This window comes from Branchiostoma lanceolatum, chromosome 10, assembly GCF_035083965.1.
Source record: "Branchiostoma lanceolatum isolate klBraLanc5 chromosome 10, klBraLanc5.hap2, whole genome shotgun sequence".
In the NCBI taxonomy this organism is placed as follows: Eukaryota; Metazoa; Chordata; class Leptocardii; order Amphioxiformes; family Branchiostomatidae; genus Branchiostoma; species Branchiostoma lanceolatum.
The window spans coordinates 3966661-3979790 of NC_089731.1; the positions used below are offsets into that span (position 1 = coordinate 3966661).

The 13130-nt window shown below is 44.5% G+C and overlaps 1 protein-coding gene across 1 annotated transcript; it reads right to left on the minus strand.

Annotated features, from left to right (window-relative positions):
- Positions 1-101: 101 nt before the first annotated feature.
- On the minus strand, positions 102-9461 carry LOC136443176 (uncharacterized). Its single transcript, XM_066440313.1, has 6 exons — positions 9401-9461; positions 5160-5228; positions 3862-4587; positions 3283-3387; positions 1505-1639; positions 102-704 (listed from the first exon to the last, which is right to left on the minus strand). Exons 2-6 carry the CDS (start codon positions 5211-5213, stop codon positions 525-527), a joined length of 1200 nt encoding a protein of 399 aa, XP_066296410.1. The 5' UTR covers positions 5214-5228; positions 9401-9461; the 3' UTR covers positions 102-524.
- Between the last annotated feature and the right edge of the window lie 3669 nt (positions 9462-13130).

Consider the following 13130-nt stretch of genomic DNA (forward strand, 5'->3'; position numbering starts at 1 on the left):
CTGCAAAAGGACGAACGTTTTCTCAACTAAAATGTTTGAATCTTAACAGAATATACTTGTCCCGTTTGTTTAGCAATTTTAGAAGACCATATGCAAAATGATTTCTCAGCAAAATATAAATTTTATTTCTACATGTGTACTGATAATGGGAATGGTCTAATAGCTACTCATCGGCCACTGACCCAAGTCTACAACGTGATCTCAATGAGCCTACACGTGGGACGCCAGTGTTTCAAACGTGATGAACACATTTGTGTCCGGAAAACGGGACATCTTTGTTACATATATGTCCTTCACATCCAAGGATTTACGGTATCCCAATATGTAGTTTAAACATTCATGTTGCGAGTCTAGCCAACGTGCCTGCAACGCAGACAATCATACTACAGAGCAAGAAAATCGGATGACCCAAATTATCAAAACGTTTAGGCACGTGAGTCGGTGGAGCATATCTCTGTCGTTTGCAATTGGTATAGCATCAAACATATGAGTCCATAGGACTCCTCCTTGTCAGAACGGACGCTTCACGGCTGTTGGCTTTTGCCTGTGACGTCATGTTGGTCACGTGGCACGTCGTTCCCAGAGTGAGCAGGCGGCCCGTAACACAGTCCCAGGATAGAGTGGTCTTCCTCCTCTGCCGGCTGGGCGCCGATACACACGGCATCAGGGTAGCCGCACTCGTGGTTGGCCAGACAACATTTTTGCTGAAAAAAAGGTCAAAAAGAACAAACACATCATGAGAAGTATAGAATACCTGTAGCGTAGCGTGTGTAGTCCAGTGGTTAGCGATCTTGCCTCTGGAACTAGAAGCCCCGGGTTCGATCCCAGCTGTGTCGCTCACCCGACATGCTCGCTACCGGAAAGGGTCGCAGTCCTTAGGACGGGACGTTAAGCCGTGGTCCACTGTTCATTGTGCTTGTCGAAAAGAGGTAGGGAAATTTCTCCGGTACAATGAACCTGTAAATACTATACATAGCGTCTGTCTTCTCTGTCACAACCAGTGGAAGATTAGCTCATCAGTTCATTAAGTTCATTTGAGCTAAACTGGTTCGAGATCGCTTTCCTTTTTTACCTGTATCTATATCTATATACCCGGTATGACCGCCCTTCAGCATAGCACACCCGCCTCGCAGACACGCAGCGCAGCAGTCGCTGGTTATATTACTCTGAACAACATGTCACACCTAACCTTTGCATATCTAGCTGCAAGCGTCTTTTAAAGCTATCTAGTATAATTACAACGATCGTATGTGGCTTATGTAGATATGCACCTAAAATAACCAACTTCACTCTGTTCCACTAAGATATGATATGCTGGCGCGCTAGTGTTAAGCTAATTTTTTCATCACTTTCCTGAACGTCAGATCCTAGTTCTGCCGTCTCCGTTTAAAAACCGGGCAGATACTGTGTTATTTAGAATAAATTTGTGGGGAGCAATTCTTTTTTCCGTTAAGGAAAAACTGTGTCCGATCTGTCTGTCATGTTGTCTGTTTGAGTGTCTCACCTTGCAGTACCCATCCTGGACGCCAGGCGCCATCATGCAGAACTCCCAGTTCAGACACTCCAGGTTGGCCTCCCCGAACGTGACCCCGCCGCACCACCTGGGCTGCTGGGTCGGCGGGTTATCCGGGGTCCACACCTGCAGGAAAGAACGAATGAATGAATGAATGAATGAAGAATGAATGAATGAATGAAGAATGAAGGAAACATGAATGAATTACTTAATGAATGGACGGATGGATGGGTGGATGAATAGATGAAAAATGAAGGAGGGAAGAAAGGAAGGGATGAAGGAAGGAATAGACAAGAATGAAGGAAGGAGAGAATGAATGAATTTATTGTGATCATTCACTCACTCACTCACTCACTCACTCACTCACTCCTATAGCTTTGTCAGCTTTGGCAGCATAGCGTTCAGTAAAGGTTCACTGCTGGCGATCTTCTGCCAGAGGGCTATATATTGGGTACTTTGGTTACAAACAATACTTACAACAAACTATAGTAATAACTACTTTCCCAAATTACTACTTACATTGGAAGAAATTTTAGCATCTTATCCATATTGTGAATTTAAAAAAAACAAGAGTCCGTAGGACACAATTCTCCGTGAAGTATTTATAGTATGTACAAGTATTGACCCACACAAATTGCATCTCTGCTCAGTCCAAGTAGTGTTTTAGAGCAAGTAAAGAAAAAGCGTTTGTTTATCTTTTTCTTTCAATACAGGAGTGGTCAACCTGCTGAAAAGTATGTTTGTACAGCATGGCACAGATGGGATCTAGAAATTCCGGGAAAAGTCACAAAGTTAGATCTAGATGGCCCCTTTTCAATTATCAACGAACCATTCAGCCTTACAACTAAGATGTATCAGAAATCACAAATATGCAGTAAATCCTCTTTCCACAATTTATTGCAGGCCGGCCTGATCTATAGCTATCTAGCTATTTGCAATAAAAAAGGCTATAATTATCGTAACATTTCACGAAGGTCAAAGGTCACCGGATCTAACCATCCGGAAGTGACACTGGCGCGCGCACTTTTCTGAGATATATTTCTCAACAATCTTTCATCCCCTGCGTAACCTTTTACATTGTCACAGCCTCCGTATTCTAAACTACAAGTGTGGTAAGTTTGAAGGTCCAGAGATTTGTCATTTTCACACTGTGCGTAAAAATGCATCGTCCAACCGGTGCGCACATACTGTATGCGAGTTGCGAGGGACACGGCATACTAATACACAGACTGAAGCTCACTCGGCACATGTTCGCAGCGAAAACTCACAATTCCCGTCGCCGCATTGGTATGTAACTTGGTATATCGTTTGCTAGGTTGCGTGTGGTGATGCACGTTGTCTATTTTTCAATGTAACAGTGACTATACGATCACAGCAAGTAAGGAAGATTTATACCCCGTATCTGCCTGAAGTATTCCAGTCATGCATAACGGATTATAACATGGTCCCTATGGCAGGGCAGTGGGACATAGCATTAATTATAGGGGTGCAATTACGATATTGGATTGACGTTTAAAGTAGTCATGGTGTAACAAAGCTATTGTGCATCACCACGCCAAAACAGGCAAACGATATGCCAAGTTACACACCAGTGCGACAACGGGATCGTGAGTTATAGCTGCGAACGCGTAAACAAATGCATTCCCAATACTCCCAGAAGGAGGTCATCCTCCTTCCCGGAGTAACAATTCAACAAACATACAAATGATTATCAAAACAGAACAGCCTAGGTTCACAGTACGTGTAGGTAGTGTCGACTTCTATCTCACCTGACGGACTCCTGCCGCCACGGGCGTGCGCGGAGGGCCCTGGACCAGCACACGGCCGTTGTACGACCGCCGCGCGCCCATCGCTCTCACTATGGGCGGACCGACCTGTAACGGGCACGATGGACACTCTGTTATTAGACCATATGGAAAAGTAGCTTAGCTAATGTAGTATTGTACGTAGTTTTCTGTAGTACCTTGTATACTAGTATATCGATGTATCACCCGTTATTCCACATTTGTCTGTAAGACTGTAATCTTAACTTTCTGTAACCGCAATCATCTGTAAACGCAACTACTGTAGACCATTGTATAGACTTTGATAATATAGTACAGCGTATAGATCTAATAGAGCACAGAGTAGATCGCACAATAAACAAACAAACAAACGTACAAGAGCAATCGAACCGGCTTGGCATCCTGACTAACCCTTTGTAATAGCCTTCGGCTAGTTGGGAAGCCCTGGCTGTACTTTTTCTACAGCCAAATAAATAAATCAAATCAAATCCTTCTACTTATAGTATGACTTAGGCGCTAGATTTAAGGGTAAAGCACGGTATTAAACTGCCAAATTCTGCATACCGTAGTCGCCCTTTGACGAGGTTGAGGACGGCGCACTCCCGGTGCCAGAGTAGCCACGGCTATCGGCAGGCGCACTGGTGGGACGGGGGTGCTGGACAGATCGTCTGGTGGAGAAAACTCCTCTGGATCCTGAGGTTTCAGGGGCGTCGTCTTGTTCTTAGCGCCATCATTAGTCGCAAGCGGCGCGGACAAAATGTTTTCCAAGATTTGCTGGATATCTTCTTCTGATCCCTTGTCACTGTCGTCCTTCGTCTTTTCTTCTGAGCCCTTGTCACTGTCGTCCTTCGTCTTTTCTAAGGATTTTGTGTCTCGCTTTGCCCTCGTGGCGTGGCCAGGTGGGTAATGGTGGGTACGGTACTTTGGATAGGGGACTGGCGGGGGGGCAGGGGCGTGTAACTGGTTGAGATACAGACTTTGGTAGGTACCGTGGACAGGTAACGTAGGCGGCCTTGCTCCACCTGGCGACGGTACTGCACCGCGTCCCGGGTATTGGAACGGCGGGACCAAATCACGAATACGATTTTTCCTTGAAGCGGGGCCTGGACGTGATACAACGGGTAAAGGCACGACTACTGACGGGCGTCCGACGCTCGGCTTAGGCAGGCCGCCCCCATGGGGACCCACGGCACCGGTTGACGGCGAGGGCAAGTTCCGCACACGAGGTTTTCTGGCAGTTTGTTTGACGTCAAGTTCAGAGTTTGCCCCTGATGGCGCACCAGCAACAGTCTGTGAATATATGAAATATTTATGCTTTGTTTTTAAATCATTGTTTGATTTGGTTTGATTTCTTTGGGATTGCGAAGATGCAATGCACGTCAGGCACTGGTAGCTATTGCTGGTGTCGTGACCCACTCATAAAACATTACAGAACACGTATCAAAACATAAGGTGTTCAGGTGTACTAGCTAAACTATTTCTACCCCTACACAAAGTCAATGGCATGGAGCGGACATGGGGAATGACCAAAGATATTGTATACTGCAGTGTATGGACACAGGCTAAAATGCACCCCTACCCTAGATAAAGAAAATGTCATTCGTGATTCTTTGCAGAACAAACGTAGAATGCTTTATTTCAATCCCCAACCGCATCTTTGTACAGTACAACACCTAGTATCTTTCTGGGATAACGAGAAATTCAATGGCCGAAATGAAAATGACGACACTATACCTGAGTGTGTACAGCATCAGTAGTTTTTTTGCCAACGTCGAACGGTATCTTATAAATGTTAACATCTTATAGGCTTAATTTATACATTACTGTATACTTGGAGAACACTTCCAAATTGATGTACGTACGTGTTGAAGGACGACGAATAGGAGGATCCCTGCCACGTACCCGCCCGTCATCATTCCGGCTCAGAAACCCTGAGGAAAGAAGGAAATGTCTGTAATAATCTATTTATAGCAACTAGTAAGACACATTGTAGCATCGTTTCAACGCAACTTGTCCTATTTGTTTCCAAATATTCCTTACTGTGGGTTTTAAGAAACGGTTAGTCTCATAGCCTTTTTGAGGCCTTGGGGGCAGTGGGTTATCATCCAAATTTTCTACGGCACGGCGTTGGAAGGCGGACAGGTCATCTCTCTCCTTCTACTGCCTTTTGCCTCCCCAACTGATCTGAAGCCAGTTACTCATATTTAAACCTGGGTTAAGGGAGGAAAGTCCTACAAAGTACCTTAATTTCCAAGGGACACAACGTCTAGTCTAGAGTACAGGGAATCGAACCCCCTGACCTCTAGATCTCGCGTCCGTTACCCTAAACCACTTGGCTATTCAACGCCACTGACTTCAGGTTAACAAAGGTGACCTATGTTTGTTTTCATCTGCCGATGTTTCGGTGGACCGTCTTCAATCTTTGCCACCTTCCATATGACCCCGTATGACCTTTCGTGTGTACGTGTTCCCAGAAAGTCGTCAAAACCACCAGCTAGAGGGAAACAGGGCAAAAATTTACCTGCTGGATTGGAGCAAAATGCACATGTATGTGGGCTGGCCAACTGTAGGGGAGGTTTCAAACCTGGCCCTAATTTGTGACTTTTTAAATAATTTGCCCTGAATTGACCCCTACATGGTATGACCCTACTGATCCCTACTTTTTTCATTTATATAGCTAGACAGACCCATTGGGACAGGGTGAGAAATTCTTTTGCTTTATCAGTGTAGCTGGAGTTGACTTTCCCATTTTTTGAAACCTTAACCTACCTGACAAATCCAACTTTGCAGTGTGGGTGGAGGCAAATTGAGAAAACCGCCTTTATACAGATCTAGACTCCAGGTTTGAAATGTAGGTAAATGTGTTTAGAAGTGATAGTTTTTCATGACTCCACCTTGTGTTCCAATGGTAAGTCGGTTCAGTGTGCCCTCCCTTGTAGCGTTGTCTTGAATTGAAAGAGACAATGTCTTCTAACGTTACATGCTGAGAAAAGGTTATAGTGGACTAAAGTGGAGCCTGGAGGCCATTATAACATGATAGAACCAAGGAGGTTATAACCTTTGTAATGGAACACAAGCTGCGCCGGACAGACCTTCGGTATATATAGAACCCGTACGGAAGGAGTTAGGGTTTGATGAGGGACAACTTGAAGTAACATGAAGACTCAAGTTCGGAGACGACTTGATAAGGTGAAAGAGTGGCCATACCAAGTTACTGTAAAAGCTTTTAAGTTCGCGTACTGTAAATGCTTTCACGTTCGTGGGGATTTGATTTCGCGGTAGGGAGAAAATAGAGCGTTCGCAGTATTTTTAGGTTCGCGGTGAATAGATTACCGCGAAAACCACGAGCATTAAACCACTGTGAAAATATCCACATTTACAGTACTTTCCTTGGTAAATACGAGAAGATAGCCGTGCTGGGTAAACTAAACATCAGCACTCTCGAGGAAACGGGTGCTTGGTGTTGCCATGGAAACGGCATGAGGGTCTTACCAGGGATGCCTTAAACTAGGATGGAGACCTGATAACACTCATGCAGTGGCATGACCGAAAACTTGCAATCTACGTATATGCTGTACTACAGTATATCGAATCTATCGCCACCTGCTCGAAAAATGTTGTAAGGCCTTAGGGATTGCATTCGTCATTTCGGATGGTGACGTAAAGCCCCGTGTATGAGAGAGCTTCAGGCATAAGCCTCAAACCTCTGCACGTAAAAGAACCCAACACACTTATCGAGAAGAGTAGGCGTGACCCGGTGTGCTTGGTCAAAATTTGCAAATTTGCCAGAAAGCACCAAAAATGGTACACATGTAGTTTATGTGTTCTAAACAAACCTAGATATGGAGGCATTTCAACGTTTGCCCAAAATTGGCAAAATGACCAAAATGTAAATGTTGGGCTCCTGTTCCCTGGTATTGAAACCAAATGACCGAAAGGTGGAGAGTGGCCATACCGAGTTACTTTCCGAGGTGAATACGAGAGGAAAGTCGTGCTGGGTAAACTAAACATCAACGTTCCGGAGGAAACGGGTGTTTGGCGTTGCCGTGACGACGGCATGGGATGGGTGATGCAGCTGTCCGTGTCACGTGACAGTATAACGTTCCAAGATACAGTTTTGTTTTCAATGACTGACATGGTCTTATGAATGAAACACAGAGCCTTTATAGCCTTCTTCATGTGTTCTTATAGGGGTATGGATTCGGCAAAAAGGACAATTGGCCAGGAGAGTCAGTAACATTTCCCCCTATGGCGGCCAAACTCCCCTGGCAAATATTCTTCCTATAATCGGCGTAATAAGTCTGGTATATGACTAGAGCCTGCCTACCTGCTTTCAGTGACACAATCAAACATCACACATTAAAGTATGCTATTCATTGGCTTGGCTTCGCTAGCTGAAAGCGCTGAAAGTATGCTGTAGTACATGTAAATATAATGCGGGGTGGATCTTTAAGAAGAACAACAAGTCTTTTAGAAGAAGCAACAAGTATTTTGAGAGAATAACAAGTCCTGAATACCCTATCCTCTTTCGTTCTGTGATGGATCACCTCCTTTGTATCAGCCTGTTTGTTCCACTTTCTCTCTCTCATTCACTTTCACTTCACTGCATCGGACACACAACAGCTGGTGACCTTTTCCCAGATCCTACCCTGATCTATTCACCGTGAGGACGTATATTCATAGTGCGGACAAAACAACTGGGTCGACATGTGGAGTAACCTAGAATCCAGGCTGTTGCCAGGGTCAACACAGGATAGGTCTAACTTACCCCGCCCGGGAAAGTTTGCCTCAGCGTCATTGGGAGGCTCTTTTTAATAATGATAATAATAACCTTTATTGTACATCCATGCCCTATCACTGGCTAAGTACAGGCATATAGATACATGGTAACGATCATATGAATGACGCTGACAGGATTTCTAATACTCTAAAACAACGGTTATAAAACTACTCTAATTCATAGGTTCACTAGAGCTGGTAATATGAATATTTTCTTGGGGTCATGTCGGCCCTGCAGCCGAGGAGCTGGCCTTTGTGATCCTTTATAGGCCCTGGAAACAGCCTGGCATCCAGAGTCCAGACCCAGGTTGTAATGAAAACATACAGTACTTTATTTAATAGACTATAGTAGTAGAGGAGATCAAGAGTGAACGCTAAACCCGCTCCCTTTTAATGTCTTTGATAGAGGCACTCCGTCACTGTAGGAATTATAAATAGGTCACTGCATAGAAGTAGAATGTTTGATGATAATGATGACAAGGAGGAATGTTTGGGGATAAAGTAGCTGATTACACAGCAGTAAGTGACAAGAAAACAAAAAGGTTGAGAGATACGATTGAAGGCCCTCCCTTCGAAGGCAAGGTAGAGCCCCAGGAACTAAATAGGATGACACTCAGGCTATAGCGATTGCAGATCGGGAGTAGAAAAGTCAATCCTTATCAAACTGAAACCTGAAACAGATGTTGCTTTGAAACGCCAAACAGCTCTCCCAAATGCCTTCACGTGTTGTTCGTTAGAAAATCGCGAACGAACCTAGTCGTCTGTCAACAGCTTCCGGCATTGATTGCACGATTGTTTGTATAATGTAACATTTAGTAAAGGCTTAAATGTTTTTAAACCACTTGCGATAGAAAATGAGGACGGACATACAATCTCTCACGGGGCTTCAGGTCGGGTTCCTCGGCACTATAAGCTTCTTTCTCCGCCTGACCAACTCATGATCAGCCAACTCGGTGATTTCTGCTGCCTGAATTCAATTAAACAACAAATTTCCTAAATGTCTTTCCAGGGGTGTTGCGGTAACATTTCCTCGGGGCATACAAGACCTGGCGCCGAAGGGCTGGCCTGTGCAGGCCCCGACAGACGTCTGATTTCTAGATTAAACAGGAGGAGGAGAAAAGAAAACATCCTCTGACTTTGATTACTTTAGATTTCGAGCTGTGGCTTTAAATCTAGTACATGTCGGCCCTCCCGGGTGCTGTTGTGATGCCTTTGTAATGCAGCCCTCTCAAGAGTTGGAACTAGTAAAATGGCGTCCATAAAGTCGCCAAGTCTTTGTCTATCTTTACGCCTATAAGTGTTAGAAGTCAAAGCATCTACGTACCTGACTGTGACGCAAAATGACGGCAGCAGGCGACAACTTAAAGAAGACGTTGTCCGCAGTGCACTAGTGATGACGTGGAGAAGAGGGCAGTTCAATTAGGAACAGACAGACAGACACGGGATAGAAGGCTCGTCATTCCAGACCCGACCCGACCTGAGGAACTGGCACTCCCACCTCCCAGTCTTTGGGCTGTCTAGTACAATTCTGTTTGTTATAAAACACAATTATACAGGATGGAGTTCGCTATAGACAGTAAGAACTCCAGCACTTGGGCCTAAACCTTTTCTGGGGGAGCGACGATTCTGAATTGGAAAGAAAAGCAGGTTACGCCACAGGTCCGTTGTTCTGTTTAGTAAGATTAAGTCCGATCCGTCACAGTAGATCACAGTGGGAAGGTCGGAAATGAACCGGCGACCAATGTCAAGAAGAGCTGTGTTTTGGTCGGGGATTTGGGACCTCTCGGCTGACATCTGGTTTGAATAAGGAGGTCGCCGCTAGGAGGCCCCACTACAGTTAGTCTAGAACCCAGACTGTTTCAATGCTCTAGATATGTCAGCTCGTGACGGCTTTAGGGCCAACATGCCCTCAAGAAAATTATACCACAAGACCCAGTGAGTTAGACACTGAGAAATAATAGGTATTTGATATCGGGGAATGTGGCTTCCCTGCCAAAGTGTTACTAGTATACATATACTGAACCGTGGCGGGTCTGGCATCCAGGCTACTTTAATACAGTCGGCGGGGACGAGATGTACGAAGGCCCACAAGTACACTTTGTGTACTTTGTACACAAGTACACTCGCCCGGAGCCTCTTGCAGCCTACGCGAAACTTTCTTGGAACTTATTTCCAGGGTATTGTACTGATTTCGGTTATTGAGCCCGATTTTAGAGGGTCTCCAAGGGGGTCCCATGACCCCGCAAGGACAAAATATAGCTGGATGTGCCAAATAGTTTTCACATATTTCCCCACAGTCCCATCACCCTTTTTCTTGATCGCACCCTCAGTACCCTCAGTACCCTCACACAAACACACACGCACACGCACACACACACGCACATACACGTACGCACACGCACACACACACACACACACACACACACACACACACACACACACAGACACACCAAGGTATCTTCAGAGATTCAAGCTCATATCTCATGATCCCTGATATTCTATGTCGCCATCCATGGCCTTACATCACCGCAGTGTGTGTTGTACATGTGACGGTCCACATCTCTGCCCTAGCCTGGGTACCATCCTCCGTACTTACCGCCGGCTGCAAACAAAAAGAATGAGCCAGCGGTATCAAACTACGGAGGATGCTACCCAGGCTATGACGTGCTGGCCTAGAAAGATGCCAGGCCTTCTCCATATGCATTAGAGATTTTCTACGAACAGGTCAGTGACAGTGGTCACGTTTCGGAACATCCTCAGATTAGTCTGGTTTTGTGAATAGATAAAGATGGATTAGGAGATAAGCTGTCAGTGTCTCTTCAGTCGCTTCGCCGTCGAACGAACGAACACACCGTCTTACACGCAGTTCAAGCATCTTTAGAATTCCGAAGAAATATCGTCAACAGTGCAATTGGACAGCTTGGAGGAGAGGCTGATTCAAAGGACGTTGCGAAACTCATCTTGTCGACGTCGTTTCTGTTGTTTCTGGGCTGCACTATATCTTTCCGACTGCTGTCACACATTGAGATCGTGACGTACAGATTTTCTTTACAAAAGAAAGTCAGCGCTGCCGAACATTCAACACCCGCTGGGCAGGTAAAGAGGCTTGCCTGTTTGTGTCAAGCTCATCTGTTTCGGCGTTATCTTTGGAAAAGCAGGTGAAAACGTTTCCACGTATCCGTACGGCTAGTAGACCAATCATCTCTTATACCAATAATAAGCACAACGTATTTCCGCTTAGGCGTGCTACGAAATTATATTGAGGACGGCAAAAAAGACTTTGTAAAAGAGGGAGTATAGAATTTACAAGTGAAATAGAAGAGATCGTGGTTTACGTTGGAAAAAAGAGACCGGCAAATTTCCTGAAAAAAAGAAGAATCAACGATGAATTCCTCATTTAGGCAAGGAGTTTTTGTTCTTCTCGTCTTTTCAACGGTATCCGTTCTTTCAGAAAACCAGACGTGTTTTCCTACATGTGAAAGAAAACGGCTAATTTTCTGTATTGACAATTCTAACAGGAATATTCATTATAGCTACGGTAGAATGAATAGAGCAGAGTGTATTGTGTGTGACACTGATTACATGTTAAGCGCTTTTGATGAAATACTAGCAGGAAAATGTTTTCCGGGTGTGCAGTGGCTCGCTATCAAAGGTCTTCGATACGAAAAAATGTCATCGCAAAAACTAGCTACACTCGATAATTCTACCCTTAAAAGTCTTATTCTCATTGATGCAGGGATAACCGAAATAGAGACGAACACATTCAAAGATTTTAAGGGTCTAAGGAATCTGAATTTAGATCATAACATGTTAACGCACATTCCAAGAAACTGGTACGGTGCTTCGCATTCACCTGTAGAGTACGACCTCGTTCTGGTGTCGATGTCCTACAACAGAATCTCCAGTTTAGACCCCGGATGTTTCCAAAACCTCTACCAACTTGACTTGTTAGATTTGCGCGGTAATCTACTACGAGAAGTACGGAGTCAGTGGTTCACAGGGATGTACATCTTGGGAAATTTAGTACTGAGTGACAACAGAATTGAGACAATTCCACCTAACGCCTTTGAGTCCTTGCGTAATCTACAATTTTTGGACCTGGGAAACAACGACATAGTATGTCTACACAGAGAAGCATTCAAGACTCTGACTAAACTGATTAGAGTCGTTCTAGGTGGAAATAATCTTGTTGATTCTCAAGCAAACCCTTTTCACGATATGGCATGGAACGTTGTGCTGGAAAGTTGTCACACCAAAATAACAAGGCACTGGATACGATTCGAGGTCGTCGATATGGTTTTTCATATCAACTACGAAGCCGCGAAAAACAGATTTTCTATTGACTGGTTCAGAAGGCTGGGAATTAAGCAGAATGTCCACAAAAGCCAAGACTCTTGTAATCCTTTATCCAGGCCGTTGCGAGCGGGCCACTTTACGACTTACTCTTCGTTTGTCATCTTAGCAAAGGACGGAGAAGAACCCATAGAGAAGTCAATGGTAGAACAATGTCCGGAAGCTTTCAAAAAGTCTGGCGGTTTAAGTTTTGCTTTGGAAGGTGAATCTACTTTACGTTTCGCTGCCGTAGAAAGAAATAATAAAACGGGTAAACGTAAAACAAGAGGCTGGTTTAGCGTAGTGGCGACAAGGAAAAAGCAAAAGGCTGACAAGGAAAAATATGTGCCCTGCAGCTGCCTTGTTGTCATTGGTGAACGCAAAATGGTATCATTCTTTAATGTATTAACAGAACCGAAAGTTGATGACATGAAATGTTCGCTTGGAAATTCGATTATTAAAAAGAACCTGACTGTAGAAACGAATACAATGAAAATTAACACCTCTGTTACCAACACTGGAGACATGAATTTGAACATGAACGAGTCATGTCTATCGTTCAACGTCACACTAAATGACGTACTTGAAGCAACAACTCAAGTACCGCCATTTATTCTCCTGCAGACACATACGATACCTGATTTTAGGCTCTCTCTGATAGTTGCGTCTGTGGTAACGGGCCCAGTGATTGTAGTATTCTTTATTGCTTTGCTTTGCCTGAG